Source organism: Malania oleifera, chromosome 1, assembly GCF_029873635.1.
Source record: "Malania oleifera isolate guangnan ecotype guangnan chromosome 1, ASM2987363v1, whole genome shotgun sequence".
Lineage (NCBI taxonomy): Eukaryota > Viridiplantae > Streptophyta > Magnoliopsida > Santalales > Ximeniaceae > Malania > Malania oleifera.
Window position 1 is genome coordinate 121675338 of NC_080417.1, and position 22523 is coordinate 121697860.

Consider the following 22523-nt stretch of genomic DNA (forward strand, 5'->3'; position numbering starts at 1 on the left):
AGAATTATATCTGTAATGGGAAAAAAATTCAAAATTAGTGTGTACTAAATATTAATTATGGAGTCAAAGGGTAGGGAAAAGGGATAGTCAGCTTTTAAGTGAGGAATCTTAGTTGAAATGTGAGGGTCTTGGGGATGTTAACAAACATAAGGCAGTATGAGAGATTGTTGTGTGCATTTCTCATAACACAGTTTTGTTACAGGAAACAAGACTGCCGTAAGCCGATAGGTGTCTTTTTAGGAGCATTTGGGAAGTTTTAAGGACTGGGAGTGTCTTCTTTCTTCTCATGCCTCTAGGGGTCAAATTATGGTTGGGTTACAAGAGCGCCACTAGGGTGGACAATCTTTCTAGGTCTTTTACGCTCTTTCAATCAATTTGGAATTTCACGAGAAAGGTCGGTGTTAGTCCAGTGCATGGGTCTACTCAAAATGAGTATAGATCTTCACTTTAGGAAGAGCATTTTTTTTTTATGTTTTTTGCCTCTCTACTCCTAATTGGGCCCTAGGTGGATATTACTATTTGTTAGATTTCCGATCGAGAAGTTAGGAGGCTCTCATATCACTTCTAGCATGCATCACCTTCATAGATTCATTAGGGAGTGCAGTCTTCTGTGGTCTTCACAATCTTCCTCTAGCCAATGCTAGGTTGACTTGGTCGGTTGAGGTGATCATTCCGTACCTAGCCGAGTAGATGTTTTGTGTTGCAATAATTGGGATTCCCCACACAAGAACAATGTTGGGCCAATCTCTTAAAATTTTCCCTTTATTTTGGATTCATCTTCTTCTATCAGTCGGGATCCATTCCATTTTTCCTTGAAAACATGAATTTCTCATCCTTCTTTTTTGTGTTTTGTACAAGAATCTTGGAATAGTTGCTTATGTGGGGGCTAGGAGAACTTTAGCTTTATAAAGAGGTTGAAATATTTAAAGGTGGCCTTATAAAGATGGAGTAGGGAAGTCTATGGTGATGTGTGGATTAGGAAGTGTAATATTTTTAGAGACATTGAGAAAACAAGTAATGCAAAAGAGTTGAGTAATATCTCAAGAGGATTTAATTCATAGGAGCATCTCATAAGAATGTTGAGGTTTTGTAAATGGAGGAGATGAGTTGGACAAAAAGAGTTCAGGTTGAAAATATATTGCAAGAAGTGGGTTTTCCACATTCTCGATGTTGAATAATTGGGTAAAATGGAAGACCTAACATCAATGATAGGTCTCTCCCCCTATTTATAATATATGTCAAATACAATACCAATGACCATAATACCCTTACTAACTCACACTTACTAACATAACTCTTCTTTCTTTTCTTTTTCTTTTTTTTTCAAGCACATAATAATAATGCTAAATGACTAACCATTAACACTCCCCCTCAAACATATATATCATATGCTCATAGCTTGTTACAAATGAATTTCACACAAGCACATCCCAAGGCTATAGTGAACAAATCAACAAGCTGAAACTTAAGACTTCACATGAGTGGTTATAATGAGCTTCTATACAAGTTTCTCTCGAATAAAGTGACAATGAACTTCAATGTGCTTTGTCCGCTCATGGAAGACCGGTTGGAGGCAATATGAATAACAGCTCAATTATCACACATCAACTCCATAGGCTGAGAGTGTGAAAAACCTAGTTCTTTCAACATTTTCTTCAACGAAACAAGTTCACATGTAGTGTGCGTCATAGCACTATATTCAATCTTTGCATTTGACCTAGTCACCACATTTGTTTCTTACTTTTCCAAGACACCAAATTACCAACGACAAAGGTACAATACCCAGTTCTAAATCTTCGGTCAGAAGGTGCTCGGCCCATTTGCAGTTGTATATCCCTAAATATGAGTGTGACCTCGATCCTGATAATTGATATAAAAGACCTCTCCCAGTTGCATCTTTAAGATATCTCAAAATGCAAATTACTACATCCCAATGACTTGTTCTCGAGGAATCCAAAAACTGACTCACAACACTTGTTGCGAAGGATATATCTAGTCAAGTGACTGTAATATAATTCAACTTTCCAACAAGTCTATAGTACTGTCCTAGGCTAGGCAACAAATCACCCATATCTGACACTAATTTACTATAGGGATCCATGGGTGTAACAATAGATTTAGATCCCAACAACCCTGTCTCATCTAAAAGATCAAGAATACTTCCCCTATGACAAGACAATTCTCATACGAGATCTCGATACTTCTATACCCAAGAAGTATTTCAATGGTCCCACGTCCTAGGTCTGAAACTTACTCTGTATGAAAAGCTTTAGGTACTAGATGCCTCAATAATTGTCACCAGCGACCAAAATGTCATACACGATAAGCAAAATCCTACCAGATGGAGTAAGACGATAAAATAGAGAGTGATCTACTTACTACACACCATCGGAAGTCAAACTCAAGTACTACAGCACAAGCTCACAACATTAAATCAGCCAAACCATGCTTTGGGAGATTGTATTAATCCATATAATGACTTCTTAAGCCGACACATTGAGCCTAACCCCCCCTAAACAACAAACTCAAGCGACTGCTCCATATATACCTCCTCATGAAGATCACCATGTAGGAAATCATTCTTCACATCTAACTGATGTAGAGGCCAATGACAAGCAGTGACTAAAGAGATGAACGAACGCGCTAAGGCAAGTTTAGCAACCAGAGAGGATGTGTCTCAATAATCCAAACCGTACACCTAAGTATATCCCTTGGTAACAAGGTGGGCCTTTAAACAAGCCATATAACCATCAGAACTAATTTTCACATTGTACACCCAATGACAACCAACCACAAACTTGTAAAGAGGAACAGGTATCATTATCATGTAGCGCACGTATCTCTTCATCCATTGCAGTCCTCCACCCAGAATGGTATAAGGCTTTAGAAACAAATTTTGGAAGAGCAACAGAAGACAGAGTACTGACGAACAGTAATACGAGGGTGACAATAAATCATAGCAATCAAACCTAGAGATTGCATGTGGTACAAGTGTGTTTACCGTTCCGAACTATAGGAAGATCAACATCATGGGAAATAAGACCAGAGGCACATTAGTAAAAGTTGGAGGAGGCTCTACTCCCTTGAGTCTCCGTGTGCATACCCGCAAATTGGGATGATCCAAGCGACAAGAAGGACTCAAATTGGATGAAGATGTAGGAGGATTGGACACAGATTATGGGTTGGGATTTGGAAGGGAAGGCAAAAGAAGGGACTCATCAAGGTCAACAGAACTCAAGGAATCAGAGTAGTATGGCACTATGGTGTAGACTCAAAAAAAAATGATACTAGCAAAGACAAAGAATCAATATAAAGTTGGGCTATAACATCAATATCCCTTTTAAGAATAGGAATAGCCAAAAAAAATGCACGAGGATCCAACGTATCCATTTTTTGGAGTTAACTAATGGATAAATGACACAGCCAAATATACGAGAAGGAAGGGAGAAAAAAGGAACCTTAGGGAATATAACTGAATATGGGATTTTACCACCAAGGACAGAGGATGGCATTTTATTGATGAGGGAGCAAGCTGTAAGCACAGCCTCACTCCAAAACATTGGGGATGCTCATTATTTGATACAATAGGATATGAATGACTTCAAGAATATGTCTATTTTTCCACTCTACAATTCCATTTTGTTGTGGAGTGTGGGCACAAGAGGACTGATGGATCATACTAGAATTAGTCATATAGGTAGTCAATTGGCACTGAAGTACTCCTTAGCATTATCACTACGAAGTATCCTGACCAATCAAATTGAGTATTTATTTGAGAACAAAAGGCACAAAAGATATTAAACAACTCAAAACAATCTTTCATTAAATATAACCAAGTCATCCTAAATTAGTCATCAACAAGTGTAACAAAGTACCAAAAGCCTAACTTTGATGTGACGCGACTAGGACCCCAAATATCATAATGGACTAGCATGAAAGGACTAACCACCCGTTTGTCGACCTAGGAAGCAAAGGGAACACGATGACAAGACTTAAACTCAAGATTAAAGACAAAACTCAATTTAGGAACTAGCTATTTCAACTTGTCCAAGGATGGATGGCCTAGGCGACAATGGATTTGAAGTGGTGCAGCTGCAGTTGTGCAGGAAAAGGGAGGAGAAAACGACTCAAAGTAATAAAGCCCATGAACCTCACATCTAGTGCCAATTGTCTTCCTCGTCTTCAAATCCTGAACAACCACAGAATCAGAAAAGAAAGTGACGAAACAAGTTAGTGACTTCGTAAGGTTATTAACTAACATGAGATTGAAAGGGGATTTGGGAATGTATAAAACAGATGAAAGAGAGATGGAAGGAGTAGGATTTATTGTTCCTATCCCCTGAACAGCAATAGTGGACCCATCAGCAAGGGTAACTTGAGACAGATTTTTAGGATATTGGAGGGCAGAAAAATAAGTTGGTTCCACCTATTATATGGTCAATGGCAGTAGAATCGATAACCCAAGGACAAGTGGGAAAGATACTAGGATTAGCTTTCTAGGCAAAAGATGCAATGTGATAAGATGCTTGTTGAGACGATTGACACTGTAGAAACCTTGAATACTGCTCTGATATAGTCACAATACGCGGTTCACTCATACAAGTGACTAACATGGGAACCATAATTTAGACCAACGATAACAAGATTAATTTCTGGACCAATCAAAACAACCACGAACATGGTGACCCACCATGAACAAGTCACAAATAAATCACTACAAAGCTGCCACAACACCAACCAATTCAGACACAGCCCCCAATAACCAACACACAGCACTAGAACAATTGGAGAAGTGAACCACCAAAACTACCATGGACAAATCACCAACAAACTTATATAACACTGCCACAGCCTCATAAAACAGCTAATGAACACTACCACTGCTCCAAGAGAGTCACCAATGGCCTTGACTAACACCAAACAAACATCTAACAGATTACCACAAGTGCATGGTTAAAACAAAGATTGGATCTTTGAGCAAAACACATGCCCAACAGCTTCAAATTGAATCAAAAACACAGCAAATCCCACTATTTCAGACCCAATAAACTCAATAACCATTGACAAACAGATTCACAAAGCATCAAACAACCATTCCTTGGGTGCCACACATGAGCAATTAAAAAAGGTGAGATCTGTGGACAAAAAACATCATGAAAAACTCCATTAATATGTTTATAGAGGGATTCCAGCACTGCTGGATGAATTCAAGCCAAAAACATGCCTAAAAGTAGCTTTGGTGTTGTTTTTGCAAAAACCTATAGTAGAATTTGTGTTCCTGAACGGCAGTGTCACCCAGGAAATTTCCAATGACTGGTCTAACTTCCGGCAGCTGCTGGTTGTTTTCTAGGGCTATAGTGTTACTGGAAATTCTCCTATGATGGTAGGCATGTAGCGGTTTTAGGGTTTTAGGCTTCGGGTTGATGGTGGTTGTAACAATTAGGGTTTGGGTTACAGAATCATGCTCTGATACCATGTTGGATAATTGGGTAAAATGGAAGACCTAACTTCAATGATAGGTCTTTCCCTCTATTTATAATAAATGTCAAGTACAATACCAATTACCATAATACCCATTAACGCTTGGTCTATGATGTTGATGTGTGATAATCAAGCTGCTATTTATATTGCTCCCAACTCGGTCCTCCATGAATGGACAAAACACACTGAAGTTGATTGTGACTTTGTTGTGGAGGAACTTGTGCAGAAGCTCATTATAATCGCTAATGTGAAGTCTACTCTGCAGCTTGCTGACTTGTTTACTAAAGCTTTGGGGCTGGTTGTGTTAACTTCATTTGCAACAAGCTACAAACATATAATATCTATGCTCCAGCTTGATAATCAAGCTGCTATTTATATTGCTTCCAACCCGATCCTCCATGAGGGGACAAAACACACTGAAGCTGATTGCCACTTTGTTTGGGAGAAACTTTAGCAGAAGGTCATTATAACCACTAATGTGAAGTCTGAAGTACAGCTTGCTGACTTGTTAAATAAAGCCTTGGGGGCACTTGTGTTAACTTCATTTGTAACAAGCTAGGAACATATGATATCCATGTTCCAACTTGACGGGAAGTGTTAATGATTATTTTAGTCATTAGCATTATAAGTGTGTTAGTGTTCTTTTAGTAAGTGTGAGTTAGTAAGGGAATTATGGTCATCATTATGTACTTGACATATATTATAAATAGAGTGAGAGACATATCATTGCAATTAGGTCTTCCCTTTTACCTAAAAATCTCAACAACAGAAAATCAAACGTTCACTTTTGGGTCCTTAATAAAATGGCAGGTTTCCAAACACCCTCATGTGTAGAAGGATGTGTTTTTTCCCTTGGATAGCTAAGTTACTTTTATTCAAGTGTGCCTTTCTTCAACTCCTTAGTATTTTTTTATCCTTGTCTAAGATTCCAATGGGGCTTGCTAAATGGCTGAGAGGGTTACGAGAGAATTGTCAAGGGTTTGTGAGAGTTGGGGATCAACTTGTGAGTTGGGATGTTGTTTGTAAGTCTAACTGTCTAGGGTGGCCACATCAAAAACTCGAGTTCCTTTTGGATCTCCACAAAGTTGTAAGACCTGTATGGGGGCGGATGCCTGCCTAGTGCCAGAAGGCCTCAACTTGTGAATTGGGATGTTGTTTGTAGGTCTAACTGTCTAAGGAGAGGGAGGAACTTGGGTCTTGGTAAATTAATCTAACACTGCTTTATTAGTGATTTGGCATCTCCCTTTGGAAACAGATTCTTTGTCATAGGGTTATCAAAAATAAATTTGTTCTGGACACAACAGGTGAGATGCTAATTTTATAGCTAGAGTTACCTATGAAAGCCCATGGAAATTCATTTCGTAGGCATCTCCCTTCTTTTTTTTCTTTCTTTTTCAAGTATAAAGCAGGAGAAGGTTGTAGGGTTCAACTCTAAAGGATTTCTGGATAGGTGAATTATGCTTTTAAGCAGCCTTTCCCTCTGTTTTAAGTCATACTTTGTGTCCTGATGCGCTTATTTCGTATTTTCTCATTATCCATAATGCCAACTCTTGGCATTTTAAATTTCGTAGATACCTTAATGATGGGAAACTGAGGAGCTTTTATCTCTCCTAGATTTGCTGGATTCTTTCAAATAATCTCATCTTAGGAATGGTGTTTGGATAATTCTAGTGTTCTTTAAAGTGAATCATTTCACTCTCATCGAAGTCATTCTCCCCATTTTTTTTCTCTTGCTAATCATTCGTGGACAGCGAAAATTCCTTTGAAGGTAAAGGCTTTCATGCAGATTGTCATTCTCAATAGAGTTAGCAACTTAGCACTAACAATCTTGCAAGTTCATAAGCCATACATGTCCCTTTCCCTTTACCCTGATGTGCATCTTATGTGTTACGCTAACAGTGAGGACTTGCACATTTACTTCTGTGGCTTGGCCATTATACAGTAAGCTTTCCTGTTCAATGGGAGAGTGTTGGATTTGTCCTCAATCTTTAGAAGATTTTTGGGAAAAGAGAAGAAGACGAAGCTTTTGTGACAGTCTGCTGTTTTGCAGCTACTTTAGTTAAACTAGTTGGCAAGTAATAATCTGATTTTTTGTGAACATGCTTCATCTATAGGTCTCATTAGGGATAGGGTCCTTTTTTGGCATCATTGTGAGTGCTCATTCTAGATGGTTTGGTAATATGGCCTCCATTGATATTTTAGCAGGATTAATTGGCACATTTAGCTTTAGGGCTGTTTGGTATTAATTTTGTTTCTGTTTTTCATTTCTATTGCTATGCAATGAAAAAGCAGGATATGAGAGTGCATTTGTTTATGTTGCTAATTTCTATTTTCTCGTCAATTTTTTTCAAAAAACAAACCTAATTTTATGGTTTTGAGTTGTGGCAACATGTTGCCTATAGTACCTTAATATTCATAATTAAATTTTATGAATTAAATCATTCATTCTATAAAAAAACCTTAATTAAAATTAAAATAGAATGCCCATGTGAATGTAAAATATAATAAAACTATCCATAAATTTCTAAAATTTTGGAAAAAAATAATAAAAATAAACCATTTTTTATTACTTTTCAAATGTCACGTACAATACGAATCATAGGATTGTTCTTGGAGCACTAAAAAGTGAGTTTTAAAAACATAATAATTAAATAAAATAATTACACTGTTCAGTATGATTGTATCATTCTTAGATCACTAAAAAGTGTGTTCTAAAAATTTAATAATTAAATAAAATAAAGCTAATTCTTTTTTTTTTTATCATATTTTATGATCTACATTATTTTACATTTTATTATTTCAATCATATTTTTCAATTTTTATATGATTTAAAGACAAAAAATGAAAAGGAGCTCAATTAGGTTATAATTTGTTTTAGTTTTGGAAATATTAACAGAACAAATTGTGCTAGTTTTCCATTTTTAGTTTCTCTTTTTCAATTTCTGTTTCAGGTTTTCGTTTTTACAATTTTTTAAGGAGATATCAAACGACCCCTTAGTTTCTTTGTTTTACTGTTTGTGGCAATTATTATTTTTGCTTTCATTTTCGTAATATGGGATTTTTCATCCTCTTTGTTTTTTCCTCTTTCTCTACCAATGAATTTCTTATATCAAAAAACTTCTTAAACACAAAATAAAAAGGTTTAGAGAATGATAAATTTTAACATTCAACACAAAAAGTAAGTGTAACTTAATATAATGAATGCATGCACTCCCACACAAACACAATCAAAGTCCTATTTAGTGAAAGATGTTGATGCCCAGAATGTCATAGCATGTTTACTTCTAAATACTTTACGAAGTATCCTTTAAAAAATGACAAGTATAATCTCTTTCATCCAGAAAAAACGATTTGGAAAGCTAAAGTACCACCCAAAAGTACATGCTTCCACTTGGTTGACAGTTCATAGAAAGGCAAATAGAGATCAATAGCCTGAAAGGCATCATAAAACTTTTTTTCTCATCAAGGACACCATGAGTAAAGGGAATAAAGATCATTAACTATGATTGGTTTAGAAAATTGCTTCTACATTGGACATGGTGGCGAGGACAGGCCCACAGTTCAGTTTAATTGTGACACTTTCCTGAATTCAAATGATACGAATAGGGAAAAAAATGCTTGAATTGCAATTCCTGACAAGTTATTACATCTTAATCGTAGGAATTTGCTCATAAATCAATATCATTCACTTCATTTTCTTCCTGCACCCAGCTCTTTTTTATGGTCTTTACAAAAGTTTGATTTTAACATAATAGTAGAAATATAAGCCAATTAAATATTGGAGGTAATTAAGGGGAAGATGAACACAATTTACACGCACACCCTTGCTCTCTCAGAAGACTAGTGGGAAGCACCACCAATTGTATTGTGCCCCTTAAAGATAGTGCAAAGCCCATAAATGTTCAATAACTTGATAAAGTCTCGGTTGTCGGTTTTTAGTGCGGAAATATGATAATTTGAAACAAGCAGTTTTACTCCCCCAGTTTCCATTTGCATTTTGAGGACCTGTACCCTATTTTTTATTTGATTTTTGAGGACCTATATTGATCTTCATTGTCTTACAACCAAAAAGAGTGATGGGAAGGTCATTTCATTTTTTGATTCAGAACAAATACAAAAAAACAAAAAACAAAAAAAAAAAAAAAACAAAATACCCAACAAAAAGATGAAGCTAATCCATAATGATGCAGTCGAAAACACAAATTTTCCATTACTTGACCAACCATTAAAAAGAGGCAAATACAATGGGTGCGCTAATCAATAAGTTGATCAGGTAGCAATTAGTTCAGAAATAGTAAATTGGGAACCAATACCCATGCTTCTAAATGTCTCTTTGTCTAAGCTACCAACAAGGGAACTGTACCATTTGATCTGTCTTATCAGCCAAAAAAACTGGACAACAAGATTAGCTAATGACTGAATAATTTTTTGGCTACAAGGTCCGCAAGTACATTGAAGATCTTACGGGTCATATATAACCTCCCTGGACTTGTGTTGGTACAGCACAGATACATTCTTTCAGCATGACACCACTCTAAACTAGAAATTTTGTTTTACTCTTATGAAAAAGGTAAACCTGCAGGGCAATAGTACTCCCACAAACAAAATCTAACGCAAGCATTAAAAAGCTGTTAAAATTTCTATTTCCCGTTCTCTTATATTTTCAAAATTTTGGAATTGGCAATGCAAAATATATATTTTTATGATAAAAGGAAGTATATTAGATTGAGAGAGAGAAGTTACAACGCAAGGGGACAAGAAATCTGCCCCTCACCCTCCATCCCAAAAAGAAAAAAGGAAACACAAAAAATAAAAAAATAAAAATAAAGATAAAAGAATAAAGCAAAAAGATCAATTAACCAAGAAAACCCCTTCTCAATCCCTTTCCATCATAATTCACCGAGAACTTTAGCTTTGCTAGCTTCCTCTGACAGCAATGTGAAATATTTTCAGTGGATTCATTTCTGTTTCAAAAAATGATGCAACAAGCCTGCATGTTTTTTGGAAATTCTGGAAAGAATGCAGAAACAGCAAAAGGACTGCTCTATTTGTTTCAAGAAAAAAAGGACAAAAATGCAGTCATTTGCCAAATATCAACACAACCCATTACAGAGTTCAGGTTTCGGAATGCTTCTTTTCCTTGGTTTTCACTCCTCAGTCCTGACTCCTGTATTGAGTTGCTCCTCTCTACTGCTACTGCCCCAGCCCCCATGCCTCTGAAGGAAAACAACATAAATCCCCTTCCTTTTCTTGCCTTCTCCTCTTTCTTCCTAATCTACTTTTCTTCTTCACATCCTTCACTTCCTCTCTTCCCCACATTCTCCACCGCACCCCCCGTCCCCCCTTCTATTTTATATGATGGCGAATATTGGTTGTTTTTGTTCATCTTCTGTTGAATCCAGCAGGTACCAAATTGGATAAATCCAGAGGGGGGAATTTCAAGGTATGTTTCTTTTTTTAGTTTGTCTTCAGTCAACTACTTCATCTTGTACATCTTCATCATGCTCTCTATGTCCTCTTCTTCTTCTTCCACTGGATGCTAAGGTTTCAGATTTGTCCAACTTTTTTAGCTAAGTGTTCTTCCTCATGAGCCAGCAACGACTTCTATGCGATCAATATTTTTTTGATAATGTTTCAGCTACGCATGGTTTTTATATTTTATAATTGCTCTCTGTTGCATTTTTTTTTTTTTTATGTATAGAAATCAACCACATGTGTGCTCTATTTTATACTATTAAAACCCAAGTTATCAGTCATGTAAGGTGTTACTTGATGCAATTTTGATTCCCTAAATGTGATTGCTTTTGCATAATTCCACCCATATTCTTAAACAATTTTCTTGAGCACATAATGCATAAAAATTATCTACTTACTATAATTCTGCATTTGTACTCTGAGTTTTTTTTTTATTCAATGCTGTCTATCCTGCTTCTTTTGTCCCTTTATATATGCAAATGTGAAACATTAATCTCTTCATTTTTCTTTCCATTAAAGCTCTCTGCTGTGCTTTTTTTTTGGTATGAAAATGAGCGATGTGCATGCTCTAACTGTGAGCAAGCATGTGTCAAAGAGACAGAAATGCGGCATGGAGCAAGTAAAGAAAGAGGTGATACTACCCTATCATCAGTTGTTTCTGGTTGTATTAGAGAAAGAGATTCACAGAAATAAACAAGCTATGAATTATGTGGGAAATAGTTTTGACTACAACCAACCCTTGACTCATTTTTTAAACATTTATGACCCAATAACATAGTGTTTCTACTCTGGACACACTGAATTAATCATGAACCCCCCCCCCCCCAGTTGAAGTGTTAATGAGCAACTTCTTGCTTTATGCTCTCTTTTCTTTTTCCTTTACTTCTTTCATGTTGTTTCCAAGAAATGAAAGGGACAAAAAAAAACGACGACGATGATGACTATCATGCGGTAGTATATGTTGCAATATTGAAGCTTTGGTTCATTCCTATTAATTTCAAGACCTCGCAATATGTTTTATATTTAAGAGGAAAAAACAAAAAAACTCATGGCTTAATAGCTCAAATCAGCAGGGCACTGAGCCACAGCAGAAAGGTAGTAGGTTCAAATCTTAGGATCTTTAAAAAATAAGAATTTCCTGTCCTATGTAATATAAATCTGAGTATTTAATTAAAAGTAATTAATTGAAAAATCACTTCACAAAAGCAAAAACAAAAAAAAAATATTGATTTGTGAAGGTAGACTTCATATTGTATTACTGTTTACAGTAGTTGAGCCTTCTCATGCTTGTGTTTGCATTATCCTCAAGTAATTTTTTTTTTAAATAAACCCTCAAGTAATTATGTAGGATGGAGAAGTAAGGACAACCTAATTTGTGTTGGAGAGATTAAAAATTTTTCACCATGTTTTATTTTGATTGTTGCAAAACATATTACCTGTTTCTAAAAAAAATCCAAAACGAGTGGCAATACCAAACATGCCTCCATTTCCAGAATTTCAAAAAACAAAACAAATGAAAATGGGCATTGGGAAATCAAAACTAAAACATGAAATTGACAAAGATGTTCTCTCTATTGACATGCATCGGAGGGCATAAAAAGAAGTGCATAACTTAAACAGCGTAAATCGCATTGATAAGAAAGAAATTGTACCTAGTAAATAAGTTTGCAATGTCCTCACATTCACGTGAATTGTAGAACCAAATGCCATTAACTTCTTGGGCAGCATTTCGATACAACAGATATGGAACTTGAATTTCATACTCAAAATCTCCTAAAAGATTCTCCACCAAATTATCTGTTTATAAGGGAAGTGGGGAGGCAAACAAGAGAAGACCATTTAATTGATGTTTATAAATGTACCAACCACTTAATTCTTCTCAGGAAAATTGAACTTCTAAGCAATTTGCTTGCATTTATAAAAAATTCTTCTACTATTTAAGAAAAAACACATGAAACATAATGTTATTTTTGACTCCACTCAATGATATTCAATAGAACTTATAAGAACTTCAATATAATTTTAAATTACCAAACATTAGAAAATGCAATCTTAACATGGGAAGTACATTTTAGATATTCATACAAAACAAAGAGAACATATGGATACACAGTGAGAAGTAGCTTAAGCCATCCGTCACATTCTTCTTCATGGGGGTGGACCAAGGAGTTGTGGGAAGTTGCTCTTTTAATGTTGGTTCTGTCTTGGACGGTACAGATTCAGTCATTCACAATGATGAATAAAGTTATCAGACTTACCCTGTTATCTCTCAGAACAGTTTGGACAGTGGGAGGAAAGAAATAGGAGAGCCTCTGAGGGAGAAGAAACATCCATAATAAAGTTCAAAGATAGATGGCTTAAGTGTTTTTTCTTTTTGGAGATAGCAATATCGATGGTCAAATTATCTAGGTATTTGCTGACTGGGTTATCACCCGGTTGATGCCTCTTAGTGATTCTACTTTACTTTTTACTAATCGAAGAACGGAGACACCATTACATCAACCTGCTGATTTTTAATGTCTTTTAGAAGGCTTTATGATTGAAATATGCTTTTAAGGACAAATTCAGAGATGTATGTGCCAAAACAAAAGGCTTTGCTTTGATTTAAAAAACTTACTGGAAAACCAATTTGCTTAATGATCTATAAAGAAAATTTAATTTACCTGCAGATCAATAGATTTTTTATTTAAAAATAAATAAAAATAAAAATAAAAAAACATTTTGATACTTTTCCATCTACAATAGTACAATATTTTATAAAATAAGTGCTTATGATAACACTACATTCTGTAGAGAGATTGCAGCAAAATGCTTGTTGCATCAAATCATCATCATTATCACCATCATTCTATAAACTGTCCTTTTTGATAAGCTCATCATACAAATTCTCTCACTAATTCATCTCTGAACCATGAAGCATATTGGTAATCATTTGAAGTAGAAACATGTATTTTTTCGTGAAGAAGGAAACTTTACTGAAGAGGCATCACATGGATGCCAGCCCATGGTACACAGTAAATCAAGCACCCTGAAGGGGGTGTCACACAAATCAAAGATTACATCAAAATCATTAATAACAGTCCTACTATGCCAGCTATTGACCACAGTAAACAAGTATTCTTTGCTAATTTGGATTGTTGAGGTTGAATTTTTGAACACTCACCTATTCCTTTCTTTCCAAATGCCCCAGAAAATTGCAAGGGAAATGAGGGACATAGCCTTTCTCTTCACCTTTGCGGCCCGAGTCCCTTTCCAGGCCCAGAGTTCCCCTCCCACAGAGTTGGTGATAACCTACCTTTGTCCAATCAGAGAGTGTCGTATGCCAGAGATTCCTTGTCCAAGCACAGTGAAGGAGGATGTGCTCAACAGATTCTGCGTCAACCATGCAAAGGGGACATCTATTGGCAACTGGAAAGTCATCCATGGTCAAAATCTTACCATGGGTTGCCTCCCAAGCAAGGAAGCAACTTTTATGGGGGCTGATGTCATCCAAATTTGAGTCCAAGGGAAAATAAAGTTGTTTCACTCCAAAGGAAAGAGTCCTGTAGAAGGATCTAACAGTGAAGGCCTTCACATCTAAGGTCCAAATATGGAGATCAGTGCTATTATGGTGCTGGAAGCTGTAGAGAGAGCTGTAGAAATCTGTGAGCTGGTTGAGTTCCTAATCATCTGCATTTCCAAGGATGGAGATGTTCCAAAAGAGCCGCTGATTTGAGGTTTGACGGTGTTGACTGACACGGGCATTTTATCACGTGCCAAGTTATAGACGGCTGAAAACAAGATACTAAGAGCTTCTAGATCAGGCCACGACTCATGCCAAAAATAAATGTTGTCCCCCTCCCCACTTGAAACCTGATATAGGAATAAAAATCAGTCGACCTTTCTTGATGAAATTCCACACGCCTACACCATGTGATCATCTGTTACACTGGAAGATCCAATTGTTATGTTCAAGCCTAGGGGTGGCAAAATGGGTTCACGGGCCGGGTTCGGGCGGGTTGCAAACGGGCCAGGTTGTAAACGAGTCCAGGTTAAACTAGTCACAACCATGTAAACCCTAACCCACCCATTTAATAAATAGGTGGGTCACGGGTTACCCGTTTAAAAAATATAATTTATTTATTTTAAAATTTTAAAGGAAAGAAATTACATTTACAGATCTCTCTCTCTCTCTCTCTCTCTCTCTCTCTCTCTCTCTCGATTGAGGAAGAAGAAGAAGAAGGGGTTTAAATCAAAATCAGATTTTTAAATTATAGGGGTTTAAAACTTTAAATCAAAACCAGTTTGAAGAAGAAGAAGAAGAAGAAGTCTGCGACGGCAAGACTCGGTGAGAGAGGTGAGACGAGAGACTAGGCAAACGAGTGACACGAGGTGAGAGACGTGCTCGTGCTGGGTAGATGGCAAGACAGGCAAGGGGCCTCGCCGCAAGGGCCAACGGCGCATGGCAGTGGAGTGCAGGAGGACTGGAGGAGTGGAAATGTCGATAGATGCAGGCAAGCAGCAAGCTAGCTGGATAGGTTTTATGTGTAATAGTGCAAGGGGTGTTTACATAGCAAGCTAGCCAAATAAACGGATCACCACCCGAACCCAGGTTGACCCGTTTATAAACAGGCCGCCTTGTATAAAGCCCAAACCCATTTTAAACAGGGAGGTCACGGGTCACCCGTCGGGTTTTGACCCGTTTTTCCACCCCTATTCAAGCCCATATTTGGCAGCAATGATTCCCCAACAAAGGTGATCTTTCTCAATCATTGAAAATGTGGGGGAACTTCAAACCTCCTAAATGAAAAGGTTGTTTCACCATGCCCCATTTGACAAGGAGAAATTTGAATTCCGCCTCGAAGCTCCCCCAAATATACCTCCTTTGAATCCCTTCAAGCCTCTTGGAAACTAAAGTTGGTAAGGGAAGAAGAGATGTAAAGTAAACAAGGAGATTTGTCAAGGTGGTTTTAACGAGAGTGAGTCTGCCACCTTTTGATAAGAAATTCCTCTTCCACCCAGCAAACCTCCTTTCAAATTTTCCAACAATGGAATCCCACACTCCTATATCTTTGAATTTGACACTAAGAGGTAGCCCGAGGTAGTTAATAGGGAAAGTACCCATTTTGCAGCTCAAAAGACCAGCAAGGAGAGGCCCATCAACATTTACTCCAACTGGAATGATTTCACTTTTCCCAAGGTTAACTTTCAAACCCGAAACCGCCTCAAACACTGCCAATATATATCTCAGTTTCAGAATGTGCAAAAGGTCATCCTCAAGAAGAAGAAGAAGAAGGAAAAAAGAAAAGAAAAGAAAAGAAAGATAGTGTCATTAGCGAACAGGAGATGTGTGACCTCCATGGACCAATCACTTTGAGCTGCCCTTACCCTTCCTATAGCTTTTATTAACATGAGGCTCAATGCTTCCATCACTATGATGAACAAAAAAGGGGATAGAGGGTCCCCTTGTCTCAAACCTCTAGAGGAGTGGAAGAAATTAGCAGGGCATCCATTGATTAATACTGAGAAGCTTGATGTGTAGATGCAATAAGCAATCCAACTACACCAATGCTTCCCAAAACCCATTTTCCTGGGAGTAAAGAGAAGGGAGTTCCAATTGACATGATCGAAAGCTTTCTGCATATCAAGTTTGCACACCACTCCGTTTTTATTTTCCCTTCGGTAAGTATCCACTACCTCGTTAGCTATTAGGGCTGCGTCCATGATTTGTCTTCCTGCCACAAAGGTGTGTTGATATTGCCCAATAACTTCTAGAGTGGCTTTTTTAAGCCACGTAGTAAGGACTTCAGCAAGGATGTTATAGATACTTTCCACCAAGCTATTTGGACGTAAGTCCTTAATGTTCGTTGCCTTGGGTTTCTTCGAGATCAAGGTAAGGAAAGTGGCACTGATCTTGCTCACAAATCTACCCGATCTAAATAATTCCTCATAAGTGTGAGTAAAATCCTGTTTAAGCTCACCCTAGTTTGACTAAAAGAATGATAAGGAGAACCCGTCTAATTCTAGCGCTTTGTCTCCATTGCAATCTCCAACAGCTTGGAGGATTTCAGCTTCCTCAAAGGGTTTCTCAAGCAACTCTGTGGTGGAGGAGTTAATAGATTTGAAATCTATGTTGTCCACTATAGATTTTAAGCTTTTGGATTCAGAGTAAAGAGCTTTATAAAAGTTGCAGATTTCCCTTTTGATGTCCTCCTCCTCAGTTAAGGTGCTCTTTATGATTTCAATGTTGGAAATGATGTTCAGCCCATGATGGGCATTCGGGGTTTGATGGAAAAATATGGTATTCCGATCTCCCTCCTTAAGCCACAAAAGGCTCTAGATTTCTGCCCCCCACGAGATCTCTTCAAGGCAAATAGCCTCGGTCAGCTCCTCCTTTAACAAAACTCTTTTGGCCCTTTCATTAGAACTGAGCCCTTGTCTTAGCTTTTGTTTTGATGTCGTTTGGAATAATGGTGTTCTTCACCTCAATGTTCCCAAAAGTGCTTTTATTCCACATTTTGATCTTCTCTTTCAAACCCTCCAATTTTGAAGCTAGCACAAGCTAGCCTTCACCTCAACGTGCAGTGTGGACCACTAGATCTTAATGAGGTCCCTGAAGCCATTGTGCTTCAACCACATTTTTTCAAAGCAGAATGGGGTTGATCCCCATTTGATTCCACCTGTGTCAACAATGATAGGGAAATGATCCAATGTGAGCCTGGGTAGGAGCTTCTAAGTGGTTATGGGCAAGTGATATCCCAATGCACTAAAATAAGGAATCTGTCAATTCTTGAGAAGGAAGGTGGGTCCCTAGAGTTGGACCAATTGAAAACTAATGAGAAGGAGATCAATAAGGGCATTCACATTGGTGAAGTCTACAAACTCTCTCATACATTTGTTCTCTGCTCCGACCCCACTTCTTTCATAGGGTTACAACACCATGTCGAAGTCCCCTCCAATAACCCAAGGTGCATCCCAACGGCCTTTAGTTCCCAAGAGCTTAGTCCAGAACAAATGTCTCTGAGTTCCTTTGCCTGGGCCATAGACTCCAATAGTAACCCATAGAAAATTGTCATCTAGATTTTTAAACAAGCATAAGATAGAGAAGGAATTGACAGGATGATCAATCATCTCCACCACATTGAGATTCTACAAAATTAGGATGCTACTACATGGCCCACAGCACCAAGGGATATCCATCGAAAATTCTCCTGTCCCCAAATATCGCTGACTAAGAATTGACCCTTATTTTCCACTTTAGTTTCCTATAAGCAAATAATGTCACTTCTCGGTTCTTCAAGAAAGGATTTGATTAGGCTCCTTTTATATTTGTCATTTAATCCCCTCACATTCTAGGAAAGTGAGTTTCCTTGACATGGTTTAGTAGCGCACCTAACTATTGTTCGCCTACATCAAATTTGCGCAGCCTCCCAATTTAATATAACTTTTTGTACATTCCGGGCATTTCAGCTCCCTGTTTTTGTCAAGTTTCTTATTGCTGCCCACAGGTTTTTCAAAGCTAAGCTGTGCCTCCTCTCTTCTCTTCTTCTCGATCTCTTCAAACAATTTCAAGGCCCTATCTTAAAGACATTCCAATGGCTTTACTGATCATTTTCATTTCCCGAAACACACATGCGAAGACTGCTCCTTAAAAAGTGTGCTTTCCAGGTCTAAACCATACAACATTTCAAACTTGGGATTGTTTTAGGTATCAGCCAGATTGGGGCAGGATTGAAAGGCCTCTAAATGGGTAGGAGGAGTTGGAATTAAGGTCAAAACAGAGGCATCTGCCTGAAATAATGGAGGCTCTGAATCTGGTTCCTTCTCATTGTCTCTAGTAACAAAGACCTACAAGTGGGCTCAGTTGTTGGATTTAACCCGAAGAAAGAAAACTTTACAACTGCCATGGAGGGACCTTTGTGGAAAGTAAACGGGTTGTGAAATAGGTTTGGTTTTAGGGGTAGTTAAAAGAGTGGGGGAGCCAAAAGAAGAGCCCCCTCAAACAGGGTGCGCCTTTGTTCATCTTCAGTTCAATCCCAAGCTGAACGAAGGAGGATAAAAATTTAGGTTTGCCCAGACGAATGTTGTTCTTCTCTACCGTTGAGATTTTGATTAAATGAATGACCTAACTTAAAGATAGGTTTCTCCCTCTATTTATAATACAAATCAAATACATTGACGACAATAATACCCTTATCAACTCTCACTAATTAACATACTAACACACTTAATAATAATAATACTAAAAGACATAAATAACCTATAACACTCCCCCTCAAGCTGGAGCATAAACGTCATATACTTCTAGCCTATTACAACTAAATTTAACACAAGCACCCCCCCCCCCAAAAAAAGCTTTGGTAAACAAATCAGGAAACTATATATTAGACTTCACATCAGCAGTAGTAATGAGCTTCTGCACAAGTTTCTCCTGAACAAAGTGGCAATCAACTTCAATGTGTTTCATTCGCTCATGAAAGACTAGGTTGGAGGCAATATGATGAGCAGCTTGATTATCATAAATCAGCTTCATAGGCTAAGAATGTGAAAAACTCAATTCTTCCAACATGTTCTTCAACCAAACAAGTTCACCAGTAGTGTGAGCCATAACTCTATATTCTAATTCAGCACTTGACTTGGCCACCACAATTTTTTTCTTAGTCTTCCAAGAAACCAAATTACCATCAACCAAGATATAGTACCCGGTTGTGGATCTCTGATCGGAAGGCAACACAGCCTAATTTGCATCTGTATATCCATGGATATAAGTGTGACCCTAATCACGATATAAAAACCTCTCCCAAGTAGGGTTGTTCATGGTTCAGGTATCCGAACCAAACTTGTTTTTAATGAACCAAACCAATCCCATCGGTTTGGAGATTTTTTTAACCGAAATCGAACCAAATACTTCAATTAACCGACAACACAATTAACCAACGGTTAGGTTTGGATATCCGATTTGAAAACCGAAAAACAATTGTGCAATGAACTAAAGATTGAAAAATAGAGAGCTAACCCAAATCTTCAAATTTTAAGGTGAAGAGGAACTTGATGGCGATCATGGAGAGGTCGATCTCGTCGGAGTAGTTGGCGAGGCAGCGAGACGAAGGAGGAGGAAGTGGCGAAAGGGCTTGGCATCGTCGCAGCCTCACAGGCAGTCACATTGCAGAGAATTGACGACAGAGAGGCAAGATCTGCAAGTATTCTATGGTGAACTGATGAGGGACTTGCGAACAGTGATCCAGGTCAAGTCGTCGGAATAGTCGACGAGGTGGAGGAGGAGAAGATAGTGGAAGGGCTTGGCGGCATTGCAGGCGGTAGCATTGTGGTCTCGTGGAGGGCGGCGACGAAAACTTGAGGGGCTGTAGGGGCGGTGGCTGCTGCGGTGCTGCAGCTGCTGCCTGCTGCCTGCTGTTGGAGCTTGGAGAGTGGAGAGAATGAAAAGAGAAGAAGGGAGCTAGGATTTGATGTTTATTTTTTTTTTTCTTGAGTTTTGATTTAGTATGGTTAGCCTCACAGTATGTTTAACTAAACTACTAATAAAATAAATACATGTGTCTTCATTTTTAATTTAAAACATTATATTATTATAAATATTTATATTAATATATTTATATGTATTATATATAATATTATAAATAAATATGTATACCAATTCAGTTCAGTTAACCATCGATTTGGGATACAAACCGAAACTGAACCAATAACCCAAAACCGTAAAAAATCTGAACTAAAACCGAACCAAACAAATCGGTTAACTGAATTTTCGGTTTGGTTTTCCGGATCAGTTCGGGTTTCAAATACTTTTGAACAACTCTATTCCCACATGCACCTTTGAGATATCTCAAGATACAAATTATTGTTTCCCAATGACTTGTCCTCAGAGAATCTAGAAATTGACTGACAACACTTGTTGCAAAAGATATATCTAGTATTCAGCCGAGTAACTATGAGATAATCCAACTTTCCAACAAGTCTCCGATATTGTCCAGGATTAGGTAGCAAATCACCCATAACCGGCACTAACTTGCTGTTAGGATCCATGGGTGTATCAACTGGTTTAGACCCCAACAATCCAATTTCATCCAATTAATCAAGAACATACTTCCTCTGTGACAAAACAATTTCCATACGAGATCTAGATGCTTCTACACCCAAGTATTTCAACAGTCCCAAATCTTTGGTTTGAAACTTAGTTTGTAGAAAAATTTGAGACTCTAAATACCTTTATCATCATCACCTATAATAACAATATCATTCAAATAAACAACAAGAAGGATCCTACCCGATGATGTATGATGATAAAACACAAAATGATCCATTGCACACCGTTGAAGACCAAACTCAAGTATTATAGCACTGAAACAACCAAACCATGCTCTAGGAGAATAGTGTCTTCTTGAGCTGACGCACTAAGCCTAAATCCCACTGAGCAACAAACCTAGGTGGTTGTTACATATACTTCCTCCTCAAGATCACCATGCAAAAAGGAATTCTTCACATCTAACTGATGCAGAGGCAAGTGACAAGTAGTAGTCAAGGAGATGAAAAGGCATAGTAATGTAAGTTTTGCAACCAGAGAAAAGGTGTCAGAATAATCCAAACCATACGCCTGAGTATACCCCTTAGCAACAAGATGGGCCTTTGGACGAGCCACAAGACCATCAAGGTTGACTTTCACAATGTATACCCAACAACAACCAACCACAGACTTGTTAGGAGGAACAGATACCAAGTCCCAAGTGTCATTGTCCTATAAAGCATTCATCTATTCAACTGTAGCATTCCTCCATCCAGAGTGGGCTAAGGCTTCTGAAACACATTTAGGAAGGTAGTAGATGATAGAGCAGTAACAAAACAACAATAGGAGGGTGATAAGATGTCATAACAAACATAGTTGGAAATGGGATGTTGAGTACATGTGTTGCCTTTCTAGGGAATAAATTAGGAAATTCTATTTTTTTGCAAATAAATGTGAAATTACTATTTGAGATTCTAGTAGTTTCTGTTTCCTGTTTTCTAGCCTAGAGATCTGCTAATTTGATTAGTTGATTTTGTGGTGATTTGATTTGCTGATTTTGTGGCCTTCCTAATTTGGTGGCATTCCTCTACTATTTATCTTGTAATCGTGTCTCTTGAAATTTAATAAGAATGGTCATTCTTCTTCTCAAAAGACCTTCATGGTATCAGAGCCTCATGCTCTTTTTCTATTTTTTTCTTTCTTCTGATGATGTCGTATAAGTCGGCAATGACCGGCGCCCAAAGAAATCCTACCGATTCTTTTGGTACTTTCAAAACCATTCTGCCCAATCCCATTATTCCTCCCAAGATTGTATCTGCCGATTACTATTCCCAGAATTCAGCCCTTTATCTCACAATTACAAAACTCAATGGGCACAACTATCTCAAGTGGGCTCAATTCGTAAAACTGGCGATCGATGGCAGAGGCAAAATAGGGCATTTGATTGGCGAAATATCAAAACCTGCTGCTGGGGACCCCAATGTAAAAAAATGGAAGTTCGAAAATTCTCTTATTATTGCTTGGCTCATCAATTCCATGGGACTTGCCATTGGAAAACCTCACCTAT

At 37.8% G+C, this 22523-nt stretch overlaps 1 protein-coding gene across 1 annotated transcript in view; it reads right to left on the reverse strand.

Moving 5' to 3' along the window:
• Positions 1 to 22523, reverse strand: part of LOC131159864 (mRNA-decapping enzyme-like protein) — a 70785-nt gene that overhangs the window by 38975 nt on the left and 9287 nt on the right. The window contains exon 4 of the mRNA XM_058115063.1: positions 12609 to 12753. Coding sequence (XP_057971046.1) covers positions 12609 to 12753 — 145 coding nt within the window. The remainder of the gene's footprint in view (positions 1 to 12608; positions 12754 to 22523) is intronic.